The sequence below is a fragment of the Opisthocomus hoazin genome, chromosome 9, assembly GCF_030867145.1.
Source record: "Opisthocomus hoazin isolate bOpiHoa1 chromosome 9, bOpiHoa1.hap1, whole genome shotgun sequence".
NCBI classification, from domain to species: Eukaryota; Metazoa; Chordata; class Aves; order Opisthocomiformes; family Opisthocomidae; genus Opisthocomus; species Opisthocomus hoazin.
This window is the reverse complement of record NC_134422.1, coordinates 35,086,114-35,107,417: the sequence shown is the minus strand read 5'-3', so window position 1 is coordinate 35,107,417 and position 21,304 is coordinate 35,086,114. Positions and strand designations below refer to the sequence as shown.

The 21,304-nt window shown below is 43.3% G+C and overlaps 1 protein-coding gene across 18 annotated transcripts in view; it reads left to right on the top strand.

Annotated features, from left to right (window-relative positions):
* The window catches only part of LRRFIP1 (LRR binding FLII interacting protein 1), a 116,124-nt gene that overhangs the window by 63,323 nt on the left and 31,497 nt on the right, over positions 1 to 21,304 (top strand). For 6 of the 18 annotated variants that reach the window (XM_075431156.1, XM_075431158.1, XM_075431144.1 and 3 more), the window contains exons 7-12: positions 2,650 to 2,682; positions 3,784 to 3,831; positions 6,337 to 6,393; positions 10,539 to 10,619; positions 12,920 to 12,985; positions 19,951 to 20,028. The exons of 8 other annotated variants lie outside the window; for them this stretch is intronic. In XM_075431156.1, the coding sequence (XP_075287271.1) occupies positions 2,650 to 2,682; positions 3,784 to 3,831; positions 6,337 to 6,393; positions 10,539 to 10,619; positions 12,920 to 12,985; positions 19,951 to 20,028 (363 nt within the window). The remainder of the gene's footprint in view (positions 1 to 2,649; positions 2,683 to 3,783; positions 3,832 to 6,336; positions 6,394 to 10,538; positions 10,620 to 12,919; positions 12,986 to 19,950; positions 20,029 to 21,304) is intronic. 4 more of the 18 variants (XM_075431148.1, XM_075431145.1, XM_075431147.1 and 1 more) reach the window with 4 other exon arrangements.

Below are 21,304 nucleotides of genomic sequence, written 5' to 3'. Positions count from 1 at the left end.
TTTGAGAATAACTTGTTCTTCTACTGATGTTGTTCCTTCCTTAACCGTGTAACTAGTGCTACTGATAAGCTGGACGATCAGTTATAATTCTACAGAACAAGCAAGACCTTTATTATTTATAGCAAGATATTTATTTGTAATCCTTGGTTTCTGGCTTCTTTGGAGATTTCATGTCATAAAATTACTTTTTTTTCTCCTTAAACTTGCTAATAATTACCTAGGCTAGAACTACCTTTTTTTCCTGACAAAGTGTCCCCCAAAGAACAGGATTGAGTGAAACAGCTCATATGCCTGTAGAAGAGTTCTGGAAGATGAAAAAAAAGTAAGATTACTACTGCAGAGCCTGCTCAATGATTCCTGATGTAGCTCACTAGATAGCACAAGATGTACTTGAAATTAAATATTGCCTTGTTCCCTTTTTAGTGAAATCTTTATTACTACTTATGAAGTGCTGTTAAAGTTTATAAGATTGCAAACTTATTAAATTGTTTTTCCAAGCTAGAAGATGCCTTAAAACTCCAAAGATTCAATGAAGAGAAGCTTATCTTCACAGCTGAATGTGAAAACTGATGTTTATTTTACTTGGAGTTAAATTTGGACATGTTTATGGAAGTGTTTTTTGGAGGGGAAAAAATCTGTAGAGAAGTTAAAAAGTCAATTCTTTCTATTTAGAAGGGGATTACAATACAAATAGGTCGTTTAACCATGGCTATAATTGCGTGCCCCTTGATATGGCAAGTTGCAAGCACACTGGCACTGTACATAGAGCGGGAGCGTTGTTCATCTGAAACACCTTTTGTTCATGGAAATGCACTACTGATTCCTTTTGACGTGTTTTTGTAATATGTTCCACATTTTACTGTTACATACTTAAACGCCAGAAGCCTTGCATTCTGTTTCCCAACCGTCCCTTGAGAAGAAGCTTTCCTGACTTTTTTTTCCCCAGAGCAGCCAGTCTCTGGGCTGCCAGCATGCCTTCAGGCTTCGATAACCACTGCTGGTCTGGCGAACAACGATCTGCAGCTGGTTTACGCGGTGGCCCATAAATACTTAATACTTGTGCAAAGAATGCCCTTTTCTAACAGAAGGATCTGGTTGAAACTCTTCACCCTGGTATTTCCACTGATGTTGCACAGACTCCCCCCTCTCCTCGTAAAGTAGCATTTGGTGAATGTTCTTATGCAAGCTGACACTTGGGCATGCACAGGAAAAGAGTTTTGACAGAGCTTCCTTCCCTGAGCCGAGTGTCGCTGGGACTGTAGAAGAAAGTAAATGTGCAGGTTTGCTCTTCTGAACTGAAGTTCACCCTTATATGGCTTTGAGTTGTTTTACTCGCAATGAATTGACCATTGATAACTTTCCTAATGCGGGTTTACAGTAGATGATTTTAATAGTTTAGCTGTATCTGACTATTTGTGAAGGTTTAGTTGCTGCTGCGTGTGTCCAAAACAGCAAAGCAAAAAAATGAACTACGACCAAGCAAAAAGTACCTCTGAGGTCCAGAGTTCACAGTTTGGCTTCTGAGCTATTTTAGCATGAAGAAAACACAAAAAAAACTTGCCTTGTGTCCCCCAAGGGTTTATAAAACTAGTCAGAATTCTGTATACTCTTTTTTGGTATTTGAAGGCTCTTTCCATAGTTGTGGGATGCTGTTGTAATTGGTCTACAAGACTTTCATTTACTGAAAATGGATCTTGCATCTTCAGTGCTCAGACTCACTGCACAGTGATGAGTTGCTGGCCTTAGAGGCTTACTTGTGGAAGCTGTGCTTCTTTTCTGTACAGAAAGTTTTCAATGAAGTGAGCCAATGTCAGAAATGTATTTCTCCCTAAAACTTTACCACCCTACTAGTCTGTGTGAGTTTTATTCTGGATTTTCTCCTGGATTATTTCGTAAGTAGATGTCTGAACTGCAGGCACCAGAGATCTGCTGAACTGGCTTCTGGGGAGCTGGCCTGGATGCTTCCGGCCTAGCAACCATCAACATGGACTGCAAAACCACCTGAGATGTTGATTAGACCATGGTAGCAAATTGATTTAAGGTCCACAGCTGTGACTGTACTATAAACAGTGGCCTAGTGTGTTGATACAATGCTAGCTTGAGTGTATCTCCACCTCTTGCCAGCAGACCTTCAGCAGTGGTGAAGGGGCATCTTTTAATAGCTTTTCTGTTGGCTCACCTTGAACCCATCAAAAATGCCCTGCCTCTCCTGTTTCAGAAGTTGTGCAAGCTTGGTTCTTTATCACGTGGTTTTTCCAATGGAAGCTCAGTAACATAGTCCTGTGTTCGTCAAGACACTCAAGGCTTTCTTCACTCTCTTCTACTGCCAAATGTCCTTGTTCTCCCACTTCTCAGCTGGCTATCTCTAATCTGAGACCATCCAGTGTAAAATATTGATGTGTTATAAATCACTCGTGATGGAGTGTTTACGTTTTTCTTGTTTTGTTTGCTCCAGAGTTCCTGACTTTTGGCTTTGTGCAAGAAGTCCTGCATTACTACAGTTCTTCAGTTGGGATTTACATGTCTGTGCATGTTTGGGTCTTTTTATTTGGTTGCTTGGTTTGTTTGGGGGGATTGTTTTGATTGCTGTAACTTGGTTCAGCGTTTTCCTTTGTATTCTGATTTTTCTTTCCTTTCATGCCTTGACAGTCTCATTTGGAATATGCCAACACCTACCCAGTGGTGAGAATAGTCTGCAAGTTGCAGTGTGTGTTAAAAACTAATTGTGAAGAAGAAATTAACATTAATTGTGATAGCTGATCTGAGATAAGAGATGTTCTAAAATGATCCTGAGGCAGTTCGTGGTCTCTGACGTAAAGATGCTGCTTCCCTCGCCTACTACTCTGACGCAGCTAGCATGAAAAGCGCTGAATGATGAGAGACAGCTAAGCTAGATCTAGTTTAGTAGTTACCGTTGGACAGAGCAGAATAGCTTTTATTTCCCCTAACAGACTTTCTCTGTTACAGTCAGTCCATTGTTTGGCCAGGTATTTCTGGTTTGATTTCAGCGTAAATCCGGAAAGGAATAAAACTCTCACAAACTCACTCTGAATAGATCTAGCAAAGGTGACAGGACAAATATGCTGCCTACCAAAGCTGCAGCTGGCGTATCAAGCTGTTACCTTTGCTTTGGAGGATAAAATCAAACTCTGTAGGTAATAAGATGAGAGTAAGTATTTGGATTGAACACGTTGAGATAAAGCAGACTCTTGGAAGAATAGAAAGGGAATGGAAGGGAGAATGAGGATTGAGACTTTAAGCTCAGTTTAAAAAACTTCCTTGCACTGTTAGCAGTGCTCTCTTGCATAGAGGTGTCTCAGTTTCTGCAGAAAGCAGACTGCAGAGAGCAGTTTTGCAGACTCTCTAGCTTTTTCCCTCTCCTCCCTTCCCTGTGCTGTTTCAAATGAGGAATGCAATGTATCTGAGTGACCTATATACAGAAATAGTTCAAACACATTTGGATTTTGCATGGATGTATTGATGTAGTAAGTATAGACAGCTGGTAGCTCTTTTAATTGACTTAACCCAGCAAGCATGAATTATATTAACTGTGGGTACTAAATTTAACAGCACTATCATCACTTTTAACAATATTCTTTAATAACTGGTCGTTTGACTTTGAGATTTGATTTTTTTTTTTCATGTGTGCTTACTGAGCCATGTTGTGTAGAGCTGGAGGAAAATTGAACTGATGTTTCTGCATGTTGATATGCATGCCTAGCTATGGATGGGTGCACATAAACTCAGTGATCTTTTCATCCTGCGTTCTTAATCTCACTGCAGGCTGGATTAGAGAATGAGAGGACCAAAAAGAAGAACTACTCCAAAGCAGTATGTATCTTGAGCAACTGTTTCAGAGAGGTTTTTGCATACAAAACCACTGTGATAGGACGAGAGAATATGTGCAAGCCTGTTGGCTGTTAAGAGCTCACCAGCCTAATGTCCAGGATACGGTGTAGCTATGGGGACTTCTTGGGTCTCGAAGAATAGTGAGTATCGCTTCATCTGCAAAACGTGTCGTAATCCAAACACTTAGGTCAGTGTGGTACCTCAAGGGCATCTTGAAAAACTCAAAACCTAACTTGAGCTTTAACGTTACACAGAAATAGGTAATATTGATAGAATATACATGTAGTAAAGGCTGTACCTTTCCATAAAGGTAGTTAGAATACGTATGTAGTAAAGGCTCCACCCTTTCATAAAGATGGTTCTGTATAGTTCTGTGCCTTACTAGCACCTGTACAAATAGGACACTACCTAGAGCAATGCAAAGCCAAACCTGGATTGAAAGTAAAGATTAAGGTGCTTTCACACAGTCAGGATTTTAGCTGAATCTCATGAGGAGTGATTCCAGGGAGTGAAAGAGTACATGAGAGAGGGCTGGGTGGTGTACTGCTGCTGTGGATGGAAGGCTGCTCATCTCAGAAGGACGTTGCCAGGCTGCACTGGGGTTCTTCAGTAGACTGGAAAACAGCAGAGAATTTTCTGAGAAGTGGAAGTGGGGTGTGGGATTGAGAAAGAAGCCTGAAGCAGCAGCATTAGCCACAGTCTAAGGTAAAAAGTGTTGCAAGTATAAATGGACATAATCATCTGTTTTTAGAGGGGAAACCAGTTCTGCAGGAGTTTATATTGCGTAGTCATCTAAGTGCAGGGAGCAAACGAGGTTTCACGTGAGGTTAGAAGAAAAATACTGATAATAAATAGGAGACAACTTGCTAAAACTGAGCAGTAGTAAAGATAAATGAGGAATACCACATTTGGGAAAAATGAAATACACTACTACAAAGTAAGGAATTCTGCACAGGAATGGTTCAGATAACGATCTGAGGTTGCATTTAGTCAATATTGCATTGCTGAAAAAAGGCAAACAGTTCCTCAGCGTGGTAACGAAAGGGACAGTGGAGGTGGTGGGTCTGCATGGTTGAGGTTGCAGCTGCAGTATTGGCTTCAGTTGCCAAAGAATCATTTTAACTATTCTTCGGGAAAGTGTTAGAGAAATTCATGGAACCCGAAAAAAACACACCTAGTAAAAACTAGGAAGAAGCCAACCTGTATGAGAAGGCTACAGCGTTATTTCAAATCAGTTCTTCAAAAAAGAAGCTGGATATTGATCCTCTGTTTGTGGTCATAATACTGCATTTCAGTAGAGAATCTAAGCTTTTCCCAGAATTTGCTTTACCAGCTTGGGTCTAAACTGGTTTCTAAGTTAATTTGTTTATTTTTCATGGAAGCCACTTATATGATAAATATTTTGCTTGGAAATCAATTCAGATAGAGTTTAGTGGATTTTCATTTTGGAAATGCATTAAAACTTGGACTTCAAAACTTAATTTACATAGAAATTCTAATTAAATTTCCACTAAATAACACCCCAGATACACAGAGTGCTTCCTCATTTTCTATGTTAAGCCAGGCCTCGTTGTGAAGTGGTGCCAGAATAGTGAATTGCTTGAGCAATCTGACCTTTTCAGAGTATCGACTGAGGTCTCTTTTGGGTCTGTCCTCTTTTCTTCAACATCATGTTTCCAGACTAAAAACTGCATTGTAGTGATCGTTTTATTTTATTCCTGACTCTGCTGCCTTAGGGACTTGAAGCATCTCACCCTGCTTGTGAAATGCGCGTTCGGAGCCTGTTTGTTTTTTTTCCTTGAGAGAAAACATTTTGATGATGACAATGCAGGCTACCGAGCATGATGGAGGACAGCGGAACCAAGTAAAATCTCTTACTAGTTGTTGGCCTGCCGCACAAAATGCTGGGATGTGGCAGATGGTCACTGTCTGGGTTTAATTTTGATGTAATTGGGGAAAGCTAAAAGATACTTCATACAGCATTAGATGTTTACTAAACTGAATTTCTCAAATATAGACTTAGAACTAAATTATTTTGCTATATTTTGCTGCTCTTTAATTGCTTAGCTGCCAGAGGTAGAAGTAACTACAGTGATAAATTTCCTTTATTGTAGTCTCTCATCCCTAGTATCCCCTTTTTGTCCTGTATTCCCTTCAGAGTGTTTGAAGAGACAGGTGCTATAGTGCAGTAATAATAGGGGAAGCAAAAGTGTTTCTTAACAAGAAAAAAAGGGGTCAAAAAAGGCAAGTAACAGTATCCTTGACATTTTTGGCTGGTATACAGGTTCTGATAGACACTCGAATGTTAATGTCCTCATGTTTGAAATCATGACCTAATCCTGCACTTCTGTTCCTGGTGTATCTTTGAAAAGTTCTGACTCTGCCTTTGCTTGTCATAAGTGATGACTTCTGCTAAAAAAATCCAGTCTGGGTCTGTGTAAATTTTTTTCTCTCCTTTGTTTTCTTTTTCCTTTCCTTCTGTAACAGACCAATGGTTATGAGGAAGATGTGCATGGATCATCCCGGAGTAGAAAATCTAGCAGGGTTAGTAGATGATTTGTATTGCTATAAAATCTGTTGCTCTATTTAATGGGATTAAAGCTAATTAGAAAATTCTTTTCTGTGGTAAAGCAGGTTTTTCCTGTCTTGCACATTGTGGGTTTTGCAGTTTGTCAGACGCGGAGGTGCAGCAATAAGCTGATTAAAAAATGTACATATAAAAAAACTAGACCATAAGTGGGAAGGGAAGTCTCCAGATTTGGTATGAGAAGAAGCTGGAAGCCGGAACTGCTTAACTTGTGAACAAAATTGGGTAGAAGTTAAATTGTGACAAGAAATACTTTGGCAGAATCTGGCACGGAGGATTCCCATCTGCTGGACAACGGAACGATTGTTTTCCAACTTGTGCAGCGTGTTCACATCATGCTCTAACACTGAAACTCCCAGTCTTCACCTGGAATTTAGTCCATGTCTTGAAATTTGCATGTGTAAACTAGACTTTGGATTTTGAATTTTCCCCAAATGTATGCTGTATATTTGAGGTTTTCTTAACTAAATTTTTTTTCCCCTGCTTCATAAACTGTAACCTAAGATTTCTGGAAACTCCCACAGAGGTGAACAGCCGGTGCAAGTGTTATTGCCTAGCTACTTACCATTCATGTGCTTTTTTTTCTAGAAATATTACTGTCAAAAAAAGGCTTAATAATTAACTTCATTGTGTGTATGTGGGTCACAGTGTTCCCTTCTGTTCCAGCAGAAGTGTTTTGTGCCAATTATAGGAATTTGTTGTCCTGCTTTGTTAAATATTTGGCTTTATTTAAATTATGTAAAGGTATTGTCTTAAGCAAAGCCTCTTTGGGGGGCAAGGAGGGGAACTGTTTAAGGGTTTTTTTCCTTCCCTTTATTTTAAGAGGCAGACGAAAGCTCAGAGCCTCTTATCTTTATGCTATCAAGACTTCTGAAGAAATTTAGTGGTATGCAGACTAAAGCTCTCTGTTTAGGGAAGAATAAACTACTTTTAAGACTCCATTTAGCTAAGTGTTTGAGTAATATGTGGTAAACATCAAATAGAGTTGAGAGAGTTACTTTAAGCATGAAGTTAAGCAGGCGCTTGTATAAGTAGTGAAATGGGACCTTATATTTTATATCCATTTTAAATTGTTGCTTCCATATGATTTTTGCATTTAGCTTGTATATGTGGGTAAAGGAAAATGAAATACCGTTGCTTAAACTGTTAAGAAAAAAGTATGGCCTATTGTTGGTACTCTTGCTGAGCCATTTGACAAGTTCAAGGAACTCTGTTATGTAGACCTTATGACAAATCATGTTCTGACTCCTTAGTGACATACTCCAGAGCTCCAAGAACTGCAGGAAGAGCAAAACATCTGTAAGAAAGTCATCCAGGGAAAAGGAAGTTGTTTGTTTTCTATTTAAATGATTTAAAATCATCTTGGTATTAGGGTTTACAGCATGGAGGTTTAGTCTATATAGAGCATAATTACAGCAACATCATTAGTTCCTTGCAGTTTTCATTACTAACTGTAATCCAGATTAATTGTTACTTAGAAGGGGCAGGAAAGTTGGAGGGTAACTTAGAATAGCTGAAACTCCAAAACCAGTTGATACCAGTTTGGCTGGCATTCACCTTTAGGAGTACTCTCTGCAACAACCCCAAACCTAACCGTAAAGATTGTCAAAGTGACAATGAAAAACTAAGGAGGCAAATTCTTCAGGTCGGCAAGGAATTGATCAGTCTACTGATAATTTGTTTCCAAAATAGGTGTCCAATTTTAAGTCATAAAATGGAGCGATGTCCACATGGAGATCAGCCTTTGTACCCTGTAATTGCAGTATCACAGGTTGATTCCTTAAATATGAGTCATGCAGCGTGCCTGGGTAGTCCACATGCAGATTACAAACTCTCGGTGGGAATGAAAGTAATTTCTTTAATCTCAGTTCAGTGTGTTCAGACTTCAGTGAAGACTTCAGTCTTATGGGCATTCATGAAAAATGAGGCAGAAAGTTTTGTTGATGTTTTGGAGTTTGGGGGGAATGGGGGGAGGTTGGACAATGATTTATCCTCAGTATAGACCTGTGGGTGTTGTCTTATCCACAGATCTGTTTGCCTGCAGTGACAGAAGTCCAGTGTCAAGAACAAACATGTTTAATTTGGTGCAAATCTCCCTCGTTTGTAAATGGAGTTAACACCCACATGATTTATAGTGATGATGCAAGGATTAGTTAGGCCTTGTAAGAAAGCTGAGTAATTTCTGACTACTGAAAGCAGGGTATCTGGATTGTCTAGAGCCCAGTAAGAAATGTCTGGAGAAGCAGGGTGTTGGAGAATGGCTGGGAAAGGAGAGCTCTGGAGTATAGGAAAGAAGGGAGAGGTGTGGAGCTCTTTAAGAGCAACGATTCTCACCAGCATGCGCGCACCTGTGGGAAAATAAGGAATCTGAACAGTGCCTGGGAGGCTTTGAGAATACCTTTCGAACTTGCATGTTGTGGCAGGGCTAGTTACAGGAGGCTGGGTGAGCACAGAAGTCGTTTCACGAGGATGGGGATGCGGGGAGGTGGCATGTCCTCCCTGGGCCCTGCACGCTGGCTGTGGCAGACTGCTCAGGCCTTCCCCATGAGGCTTCATAGCCTGCCTGCTTGGCTTCGGGCTGCATCTGGCCCTGGCACAGCAGAGCAACTATTTTGTCACTTTTTAGGTGTATTTTTAGGCTGCCATTTTTCTGAAAATGAGGAGAATAGAGAGTCTTCCTAGTATGGCTGTATTTTTCTTGACTCCTTTGGCTCTATGAGATGCGTAGTATCTTAGACGTGGATTTCCAGTCAGTATTGAAAACAGACCTTGATTTGCAAATTTAAATATCTTTCCATGTTAGACACAGCTGTTTATAACAACTTGAGTTGTTCATAATATGTTGTTGCTAGTGCTTTTGGGAAGCCAAAATACTGAGTTCCACTCTTATAAATATCCCACTGCTGTCAGCCTTCCTGCACCCTGGCAAGCCCTGCGTGCCGGCTTTGTGTTGAAGCGTTTGTGTGGCAGAAATGCCCCCAGATAATACACGACAGCAGGAAAGCTGGGCTGGCATCCTACACTCCAGTACAGGTGCTGGGGGGAATAAATGGAGGTCTTGTATATCATGCTAGATAAATAAGGTAGTATTTTGGAGGGTAAGGATGATTTGAAGTCCACTGGAGTTGTCAGTCACTACTGGTGTTTAATTTATCCAGTCTCACTTCTTACAGAAGAACTTTTCTTTGCATTCAGTCCTGCCGTATCCGACAGCGGGCTGCTCGCTTTTCCTGCTGGGCGCACCCGGCAGTTTTGGCCCCTGACTTGGCTCTCTGTCTCCCAGCAGAGTTGTCCTGATGCCTTCTCCTGCGTCTCTTGTGGGTTTAGGTTCTAAGGCATAAACTCTTCAACAAATCAGAAGGAAGCTGACCTTCTCTCCGACCAGTATGTTTTTCCAGTGCTAGATGGGCAGTGGCAGTCAGCTCTATTGTCTGCAGCAGTGGAACTGCACAGGAAAAGAAATCAATCCTCTAAGGCAGGAGCCTGGTTTTTTTAGGTATGAAGCTGTGATGCAGCCATTTGTTCTAAACTTGAGCTTGGAAGATAACTTTTCCAGCATCTTGTAATACAGGTGTTGTGTGTTCTGTTTTACAGAAGCTGGAAATATGTTGGTAAATAGAGCTTCACTTAGCTGGAGTTAAGATGAAACTTAGGTGCCAGAACTGCATGCATGCTTCTGAAAATGTGGTCTGTCTTCTTCGAAGTCCCATAGAAACCATGTCCTTGCAGCATACTCTCACCTTGGGTCATAGCTACAAGAGGGGAGGAGGGAACATGAGGGTTTAAGGCCTTTTCAGTGGGAAATAAACCAAATGGGTATTTTGTGCATAAGATGCTGTAGGGATAGAGGAGAAGCCTTTTGTTTATATAAAAACCTCTACCTTACAGATTGAAAAGGCACACAATTTTTGTACATCCTCACATCCTTAATACAGTTTCCTTAATGCAGTTATCTCTTCTATTTGTGTCTGTGATCACTTTGAATCCTTGTTATTTGTTAATCGCCTAATTTATGTTTTGCTTCCCATTTAAAGGAATTTAGAAAGTCCTTCCTGTTATGAAGCTGAGTTCTCAAGGGGTTTTTTGTTTGTTATTGATGCAGGCTTCATACTACTCTGATCTGGGTCTTCACAACAGCGGCTATGCTTCCACATCTCAGCCTTCTTCCCAAAATGGAAATTGGGTCTGTTGCTGTCTGGCTTTACCTGGCCTGGATGCGTTCTGACTTCGTTTGGATAATACAACCTCTTGTACTTAGGAATGAATTTGGCCCAATTGTCAAGAGTGTCTGTGGCTCATTTTTTAGTAAGAGTTTTAAAAAAAAAAAAATTCTGAAACTAAACCAGACCTTTTAAGATTGGAGTGAGTAATGAGAGCTGTTTTAAAATGAGCACAATTAGTTTTCCTTTGCTGCTTCTCCCTTTCCTACACTTACTTTGTTTTGCTTTGAGCCTCAACTGGTCTGGAAAAATAAGGGAAATCTTAATTAACTGAAACTCTCTATTCTATTTGAGGCAACTTCTCTGCTGACCTTGTCAGTCTAGCAAGCTTGAGACAATCCAGTCTGCATAAAATGATGTTACGAGCCAGTAATTCACAGACTGCTAGAAGAAAATCGCTGAAGCTTCAAAATCACCCAGGAGGTTGGATTGTCCGCCGCGTGTGGACAGAGCTCGGCCGGTCCGGCGCTGGCAAAGCAGTGCTCGAGCAGTGGTCCGCAGCCTGCCCTGCCTGACGGGCAGCAGCAGTGCCAGGGCATCGTTGCCTGGTGCCTTGCGGTGGCTGGCGCTGGGGTCACGGCAGGTGGTGAGCGGGGGGACGTGCAGCTGCACGTTGTCTGTGGGCTGGGGACCACTGCTGGAGTATCTCCTGCACCTCGTGATGCCGGACGCAGTACGGGCTCTCTGAACTTAACCGCTGCGTCTGGTGAATGAGGGTTACTGACAGCGACGTCGTTTGTTCTGTGGTGCTCTGACTTAAATACTCGTAATTTTGCCCTGAATTATTTGGGTTTTTTCTGCATCTTTGTTTAATAATAAAATACACAAGAGGTGAACTTACAGCTGTGTGAAACACTTAAAATGTGTAACTTAAGGGACTTCTGTCTCTGTATGTAGCTCTTCTTCTGACTTTGGCTGAAGTGAGGAGAAACGCCCTTTCTGGCTGCCATGCACAAATGTGTGTGAGACAATAACAACTTAACAACCTAAAATTAAATTATGCTGTTTTGCTTTTGCGTACTGTCGTGTCCTCCCTTCCTGTAGGAAATGCATGTGTCTGCTTGGTATTCTTAGTCTTTGGGAGTTGAGATCTAATGCTTCTATGGTACCGATGACTAATATTCTCTGTGCTGGTTTTCCTTCTGTTGTAGTTTAATAATCCTAGTCTCTTGTCAAGATGGTTAATTCTGCCATAGGCACCTTTTTTACTTTTGTTTCATTTTCTATGCAAAAAAGTTTTGTGGTTGTCTTCCTCAGCCCTCCTTGCTGTACAGTGATGCCCTGCCAGCCAGAAGTTACAGGGTTGGTTGTACTAATGCTCGAAACACAAACACCTAAGCTACTCACCTTCAGCCATGCATATGTTGTCTCTTCCCTCTGTCGTTCCCGTTGGGTCCATTTATTTCACACTCTGGTGTCTGATCCATCTGAATGCATGTGTGCAATGCTGTTTGTACAGACCTGGATTTGCTGATCCGTCCTTTTATTCCACTGGAACTGTGCAACCACTGCTCGTGGGGTTGTCATGCTGCCGCAGACTTCTCTCTGGATGGGGACAGTTCTCTTCGTTTTGGTGCATTAGCTACGTGCGGGAGCAGACCAGAGAGGCTCAACATCAATTCTTTCTGGTTGTGTAACAACTAACAAAAATCTGTTTAAAAATTGTTGAAGCCAAATTCCAGTGTTTTGTTTAAAATGAGTTTATCTCAGATTTTTTTCTCAAAGCTGAAAGGTAGACTTTTGCTACTCCTGTGTTTCCTGAGCCATATATTTATATGCTAAACTGGAGCCAGTCTTAGAATATGCATCTTCCTCCTTTTGTATTAATTTAGTAAACTGACTAGTAAGTGAAGTTTATTAGGTGTGAGTTTCTCCCCGTATTTTGCCAGCACCAGAAATGAAAGATAAACAGATGTGAACAACTTAAGAATTGATGTAGCTGTTTTGTTGGTAGGCAATATAAACTATTGAATTGATAATTGGGAGAATGGGTGGAAATGCATGACGGCGTGGTGGACTGGGGGTGTGTGTGTCTGATTTCGCATGTGCCTTATGGCGTTTCCCAGCTCGCTGACTTCAGGTTGTGTTAGATCTTCACCTGCATGTTACTTGTGGTTGCATACAGGACACATGTCCCTGTCATTGCACATACTGTTCATTCCCTGATGTCCTTCACGCTGCACCTTCTGAATTTGTAATGCTCCAGACTGAAACAAGAAACTAGGTCTGCCAGTCCTGTTCTGACTCTGTCTTTTAATTGTAGGCATCTGTGTATGACGAGAGCGTTTACAGTGGGAGTCGTCGGTATAGTGCCTCTAGTTCTCGTGCTGTAAGATGTTTTCTGCATTTCCATGTTGTCTTGTCTTTGTCCTCCAGTAACCTGTGTGTACCAGAACACAGCCTTTTCTGGGCTGAGGAGCGCTTAAGATGGACTGTGTGAGGTTCATAGCCAGCTGCTGTAGGCAAAAGTACAAGCACTGTTTCCGTGAGGTGCTGTGAAATAATACGTAGTGATTTATCAGCTGTTGTAATGCCTGCCTTTGCGCAGGCTGGCCCTGGCTAGCACTGACAGAGCCTGGAGCTGGGCACTCACTTCCCCTGCGGCGAGGGGAATTCAGCTCTGCTTTGGAAAACCGAGAATAATACAAGTTTAATTTAAAAAAAAAAAAAAAAAAAAAAAAAAAAAAGAATCACTTTCCCATTTGCACTTACCTGCTAGCGTGGAGTAAAGGATTGTTGTGAATGCATGGCTTGTTTGGGCTTGTTTGTTGGATTTATAGTCTGTAGTGATATCTCAGGCAACTTGTGACAACGTTTTTGAAATACATGCTCCTGTGAGTGGAGAGCTCTGTCATTTATGAGGAGAGACGATATGAGGAATGACAATATAAATTCTTTCCTTTCAAAAAAGAGAGGCTGCAGGACTCGGTTTACAGATTGGAAGGCAGAAAATGTCTTCACCTCTTCGCAGATGGGGCCTCCGTGTCATGGTGGGTGTTTGGACCAGGCAGTACCTCTGTTGCTGTTGTATCTGCCTGGGCAAAATAAACCAGGTGTTTTTTTGATTTTTTTTTTTTTTTTTTTTTTTTAAATTCTGCTCTGTGGATCTAGTGCTTACTCTGTCTCTGAACTCCTTTGCTGATTATCGAAAAAATCCAGACAAACAAAAAAAGCACCAATAAACAAAAACACTACCACCCAAGACCTGAACAGAAAAAAGCCTGAAGGCAAAGCGTCAATGTTAATGTTAAAAGTTACAATCTTATTAGCTTAGAGCAAGAAACAAACTTTCAAGAAGGCTTACTAAGTGCTTGTTGGTCTTTAAAGGGCTATTCCATCCTCTTGCAATCACACTGATTCACTAGTTGGGTTGTGCATCTTGCTACTACTGATGTCAAGTTTCAGATTACGTTTTATTTCACAATAGTGCCTTGTTTTCATTTGGCTGCCTTGGAGAATTCATCGATTCTTATCCATTTGGACTGTTGTGGCAGCCTGCGATTCAGTGAATTTGCCACTGAAGGCGCGCTGAGCTGGGTGTAGCCCTTTGTTTTTATGGGTTGTCTTCCTTTGAGATACGTCTCTCAAAGGTCCAGATGATACACTGCTACTATGGGGAGAAATCACTTACAGTGGGCTCTGAGTCTTTCAGCCACAGTTAATAGCTTGAGCAGGGAACACTGAATAAAATGCTGATGCCTGTTCCCCTTGCTCTGTCCCCATTCTGCCCTGTGCCACAGGTATTTGGAAGCCTGTGTATCACGCAGCCTTGCCAGTTCCTGTTGCAAAGTTGCCTGTAGTAATGAGAGTTGAAATATGAGGTTTTTGCCTGAAAGGGAATTGCCTTGTCACAATTGCCGAGTTATCTGTGGTTATTTTAACATCTCTGAACCTCGTAGCACTTTTAACATGTAAAGGGTGTGCCATTTAGATGGGTTTTGTATGTTTTTGGATGATCACGGGACAGGTGAATGCAGGGGATGAGACTGAAACTGCCCTTGCTTGGTCTCAGCTGAACAAGTGGCACAGGCTGCCGTATTCTGCCCTGCAATACAGAGAGTGCAACTAGAGAATAAATAGGTCCTGTGAAACATTAATATGGGATTCATCAGTAGTTAATACTTTTCCCTTGTCATTTATTTCAAGTTTATTCTGCATCCTTGTTATGTTAAACATAAAACACTAGTGATGGCAAAAGGCTTCTGTGCTAGAACTACTTAATAAGAAAACAAAATCTAAATATTTACTAGAGTGCTTTTTGGTTTTTTTGGTGTTTCCAATTTAGGAATTGAAGTAGCAGTGATTGTGCACGGTTTACAAGTATTTTCAACACAGTTCTAGATTTTGCATATTCTAATCTCTGAAATGAAACTCTGTAGTGGAGGTGCGTGAAGCCAGTGCCACTTCGTGTAAGACATCTGAGGACACAGCTTTGTCATGTTCTGCCCTGCTTCCAGGGCTTGACAAGGGCTACGCACCTTGGGAACAATGTGGGGCCGCTGCTGAATGAGGTGGGTGTCCTGGTGACAGAGGGTGCAGAGAAGGTAGAGTTACTGAACTCACCCCTCCCGAGTCGATGGATGGCATGAAGGAGACCAGAAGGGTAAAATCCCTCCAGCTGTAAGTGAAGATCAGGTTCGGGACCTCCTGAGGAACCTAAACGTACAGAAGTCCATGGGACCTGATGAGATGCATCCCCGAGTCCTGAGGGAACTGGCTGATGTAGTTGCCAAGCCACTCTCCATGATATTTGAAAAGTCAGGGCAGTCAGGGGAAGTTCCCAGTGACTGGAAAAAGGGAAACATTGTGCCCCTTTTCAAAAAGGGTAGAAAGGAAGACCCTGGGAACTACCGACCTGTCAGCCTCATCTCTGTGCCTGGGAAGATCATGGAACAGATCCTCTTAGAAGCTATGGTAAGGCACATGGAGGCCAGGGAGGTGATTCGAGACAGCCAGCATGGCTTCACCAAGGGCAAGTCCTGCCTGACCAACCTAGTGGTTTTCTATGATGGTGTAACAACAAGAGTGGACAAGGGAAAACCAATGGACGTCATCTATCTGGATTTTTGTAAAGCCTTTGACACGGTCCCCCACAACATCCTTCTCTCTAAATTGGAGAGCCACGGATTTGATGGGTGGACCATTTGGTGGATAAGGAATTGGTTGGATGGTCACAGCCAAAGGGTAGTGGTCAACAGCTCAATGTCCAGATGGAGACCAGTGACAAGTGGAGTCCCTCAGGGATCCATACTGGGACCAGTGCTGTTCAATATATTTATCAATGACATGGACAGCGACATGGAGTGTACCCTCAGCAAGTTTGCAGATGACATCGAGCTGAGTGGTACGGTGGAGACACCAGAAGGACGGGATGCCATCCAGAGGGACCTGGACAAGCTGGAGAGGTGGGCCTGTGTGAACCTCATGAGGTTCAACAAGGCCAAGTGCAAGGTCCTACACCTGGGTCGGGGTAATCCCCGGTATCAATACAGGCTGGGGGATGAAAGGATGGAGAGCAGCCCTGCTGAGAGGGACTTGGGGTTACTGATAGACGAAAGGCTGGACATGAGCCGGCAATGTGCGCTGGCAGCCCAGAGGGCCAACCGTGTCCTGGGCTGCATCAAGAGAAGCGTGGCCAGCAGGTCGAGAGAGGTGATTCCGTCCCTCTACTCTGCTCTGGTGAGACCTCACCTGGAGTACTGCGTTCAGCTCTGGAGCCCTCAGCACAAGAAGGACATGGAACTGTTGGAGCGGGTCCAAAGGAGGGCTACAAAAATGATCCGAGGGCTGGAGCACCTCTCCTATGAGGACAGGCTGAGAGAGTTGGGCTTGTTCAGCCTGGAGAAGAGAAGGCTGCGGGGAGACCTGATTGCAGCCTTTCAGTACTTAAAGGGAGCCTATAGGAAAGATGGGGACAATCTTTTTAGTAGAGACAACAGTGACAGGACGAGGGTTAATGGTTTTAAACTAAAACAGGGTAGGTTTAGGCTGGATATAAGGAAGAAATTCTTTACAATGAGGGTGGTGAAACACTGGAACGGGTTGCCCAGAGAGGTAGCGGAGGCCCCATCCCTGGAAACATTCAAGACCAGGTTGGACAGGGCTCTGAGCAACCTGATCTAGTTAGTGGTGTCCCTGCTTGCTGCGGGGGGGTAGGACTAGATGACCTCTAGGGGTCCCTTCCGACCCAAAACTTTCTATGATTCTATGAATGCCTTCTTTGCTTCAGTCTTCAGTGCCAAGGTAGGCCCTCAGGAATCCCAGGCCCTGGAGGCAAGAGAGGATGACTTTCCCTTGGTTGAGCAGGACTGCATGAGGGATCACTTAAGCAATCTGGACACCCACAAATCCATGGGCCCCCATGGAATGCGCCCACGAGTGGTGAGGGAGCTGGCGGATGTCATTGCTGAGCCACTCTCCATCATCTTTGAAAGGTCCTGGAGGACAGGAGAGGTGCCCGAGGACTGGGGAAAAGCCAATGTCACTCCAGTCTTCAAAAAGGGCAAGAAGGAGGACCTAGGGAACTACAGGCCGGTCAGCCTCACCTCCATCCCGGGAAAGATGATGGATCAGCTCATTCTAGAAGTCATCATCATCAAACAAGTGGAGGAAAAGAAGATTATCAGGAGTAGTCAACATGGATTCACCAAGGGGAAATCATGCTTGACCAATCTGACAGCTTTCTACGATGGCATGACTGGCTGGGTAGATGAGGGGAGAGCCGTGGACATTGTCTACCTAAACTTCAGCAAGGCTTTCGACACTGCCTCCCATAACATCCTCCTAGGCAAGCTCAGGAATTGTGGGCTGGATGAGTGGTCGGTGAGATGGATTGAGAACTGGCTGAATGGCAGACCTCAGAGGGTTGTCATCAGCGGCGCTGAGTCTAGTTGGAGGCCGGTAACCAGTGGTGTCCCCCAGGGGTCAGTAGTGGGCCCAGTCTTGTTCAACTTCATCAATGACCTGGATGAAGAGTTAGAGTGTACCCTCAGCAAGTTTGCTGATGACACCAAACTGGGAGGTGTGGTAGATACACCAGAAGGCTGTGCTGCCATTCAGCGTGACCTGGACAGGCTGGAAAGCTGGGCAGAGAGGAATCTGATGAGGTTCAACACCGGCAAGTGCAGGGTCCTGCACCTGGGGAGGAACAACCCCAGGCTTGGGCCAGACCTGCTGGAGAGCAGCTCTGTGGAGAGAGACCAGGGTATCCTGGTGGACGGCGGGTTGACCATGAGCCAGCAGTGTGCCCTGGTTGCCAAGAAGGCAAATGGTATCCTGGGGTGCATTAGGAGGAGTGTGGCCAGCAGGACGAGGGAGGTTCTCCTCTCCCTCTACTCTGCCCTAGTGAGGCCCCATCTGGAGTACTCTGTCCAGTTCTGGGCTCCCCACTTCAAGAAAGATGAGGAGCTACTGGAGAGAGTCCAGCAGAGGGCTGCAAGGATGGTGAGGGGACTGGAGCATCTCTCTTAGAGGAAAGGCTGAGGGAGCTGGGCTTGTTCAGCCTGAAGAAGAGAAGGCTGCGAGGGGACCTAATATATACTTACAAATATCTCAAGGGTGGGTGTCAGGAGGATGGGGCCAAAGTCTTTTCAGTGGTGTCCAGCAACAGGACAAGGGGCAATGGGCACAAACTGAAGCATAGGGAGTTCCGTCTGAACATGAGGAAGAACTTCTTCCCTCTGAGGGTGACGGAGCACTGGCACAGGCTGCCCAGGGAGGTTGTGGAGTCTCCTTCTCTGGAGATATTCAAGACCCGCCTGGACAAGGTCCTGTGCAGCCTGCTGTAGGTGACCCTGCTTTGGCAGGGGGCTTGGACCAGATGACTTACAGAGGTCCCTTCCAACCCCGAACATTCTGTGTTTCTGTAGTGCTTTGTGGCAAGTAACTAAGCTTATGGTTGTACTGTAGCTGGGGTTATTTTCAGCTTACTGTCTTATAATTTGTTAGTACTGTAAGCTTAATTTTCATTCAATACTGTGCCACTTTGTTAGCGGGACTAATGATGCTGAAACAGTCCTCCAGTAGCTTGGTGAAGACCTGGCTGTCTCTGTAGCTGAGGAGTCCAGGGAATTCCTGTAGTGGCCAGGTAACTTAATAGAAGAAACCTTAAAAAAAGACAGAGTATGTGCATCCCAAAAGTAGGATAATCCCTTAGCTTTCACTGTTTTTGTAGGTGAGCAACAGTTTTAAGTGCCTATAAAATAAACTCGTAAAGGTCATTAGCAGCATAGTCTGAGCTGCTGAGAAGAGCAATTCCTCATGGTGGTTCCTGTCCCTGACCTGCCTCTGCCCTGGTGTCCGTACAAGCTTTTGCACAGGAAACTTGACAGACTGACATGCCTCTTTACAAAGGCTATGCTCGCAATTGCCTTGAGATGGTAGCAATAGGAGAAATCTCATGTCCGATAAAGCTCAACAACTTCTTTAATTCACCTCCATTCTGAATGTGTCAAAGCATCCCTTTTATGTATGCTTACATATCTTTATAGAAAGTTCATCTAAATACAGGATTGAGTGTGAAGCTGCTACGCTGAAATCTGAAAACGGAGGATTCTAAAATGAATTTCCAGATGAAGTTTTAGTTCTGTTTCCCTGACACTTAAAACTTTAATTTCCCTTCTCTACTTCCACTGCATTATAACCTCTGGAAAGAAAACAGTGTAGACACATTCTTTGTCCTTGTCAGCAGCAAGTCAGCCCTGTCTGTTCTACATCACTACTTAGATATTTGTTTTTAAGGAGGACTAAAATACTTTCTTTGGCAGGAGATGAGGACTGCAGGTGCTGGAAAAGTGGGAGATATACTCAGTTTCTGAGATGGTCTCAGTTTTTACTTTAACCACCACACAGAAGGGTGTTTGTTGTGTTGGCCTGTGGAGCATGGTTTCATTTTATATGTGCACAGTGTTGGAAACATGGGAAGAAGGCTCACCAGAGAACCTCAGAGGTCTTGAAGACTAGTAGGATCGAGCCGTTTGTATAGAGACTGAGAGTTCTTTACTTGTGACTGGTATCTTAGAATACTGATTATTTATTTATGTATCTTGTTATTCTAAGAATTGAATCCAAACTCTACTTGGTCCGTCAACTTGAATTACTGCTTGCCTTAATTTTTAAATGAACAGTTGAGCTGTCTGTTCTCTGACTCTCACTGCTATCCCTTTGTCCAGCTGCATGTAACCGTTTTTGTAACTAACTTCAGGTGTAGTGCTCTGAATCCTCTCTTGCTTCCCTTCCCAATTCTAATACTTTTCTCTTTTTCTCTGCTTGCTCTTCTTGGTTTACCTGCGGCAGCCTTCCGAGTACAGCTGCTACCTTGGTTCAGGATCTCGGGCATCCTCAAGAGCCAGCTCTGCTCGAGCCAGTCCAGTGGTGAGCTCCTCTGTTTTTCTTTGTCCCTAAACTGTTTAATTCTTCTGTTCTTCAAGGTCTCTTTTGTACGAAGAGGTCAGTGTCTCTTGTGAGACGGTTTTGTGTGGTATTAGTTGGACTTTCTGGGCAATGCTTAAGACAAAGAAGGGGTGAACCAGGTGAGAAGTTACAAAACCAAAGTAATTTCTATGCAGATGCTTCCCTGTTTTTACAACAGAAATACACTTTGGACTCGTGACAATACTAAATGCAAGGCGTGTTGTGAGAAAGATTGGGTTGTTGATGCTAGTGGCACATCTCCTTTGGTTATTAAAATCAGGAAACCCTAAATCTTACTACAGCATTCAAGTAATTTAGTTTCTCTCCATTGAACAGTATTTTGGTGTTGTGTGGCTGTAGGGCTATCCAGAGATCGGATTTGAACATGTTTGTTGGATTGTAGATTACCAGGCACTGCAGAGTCTTTAGCATGGTGAAGTGCTGGAGGGGGTTACACGTACCCAGTGTGTCTGGCCAGCATGAATTCCTCAGCAGTTGTGGCTGCGCCAGGCTCAAATGCGAAAGGCTTTTTCAACTCCTTTGACTGTATTTGGCAAAGATGAGACTTTCCCCCCTGCTTTTTACTGATATAAAGTAATTGTTTTCTGTTTTTTCAGTGGCATGTTGGTGCTTTCACTTTATGATTGTTCCATCTAGCTGTTTACAACTCGGAGTATCTTTCCTGATTAATTTCAGAGCAAGGCCTGATAGCATGGTGACAGTAGCAGGGTGCAGTAGCATGTCTTTTAGAGGAAATGTGCAGCTTACAGTAAACTAGTCTATAACAAAATTAATCGTCTATGGAGAGCGAGTTTGGAGATGTTGCACTGAGTTTTGGTAAGCTGGTTTTGCATTGTGGAAGCATTTTCCCTCGTGAAGTTTTAATGTGCTGGTTCTCCTGGGACCTGTCATGCGTTACCTACCACATCCCCAAGATACAAAGCGATGGGGAGGGTGATGCCACAAATTAACATACACATCATGCTTCTCTGGTCAGAACATCATATTGCTTTGGTGCTTTGCTGAGAAGCTGAAACTTAAACGCTGTAAATATTGCCTTAAAGAGTAATTAAGAAGGAGCGTCTGGATAGTCAAAGAAGCTACCACAGTATGGAACACGGTAAGCTGTAATACTAACATTTAGTGTTCCTCTGCAGTAAACATGCATAGCCTGCAGTGAGGAGTTGCTTTGTATCTGATGTCCGCTGTCATGCTGGTTCTTTTTTCAAACCTAGCC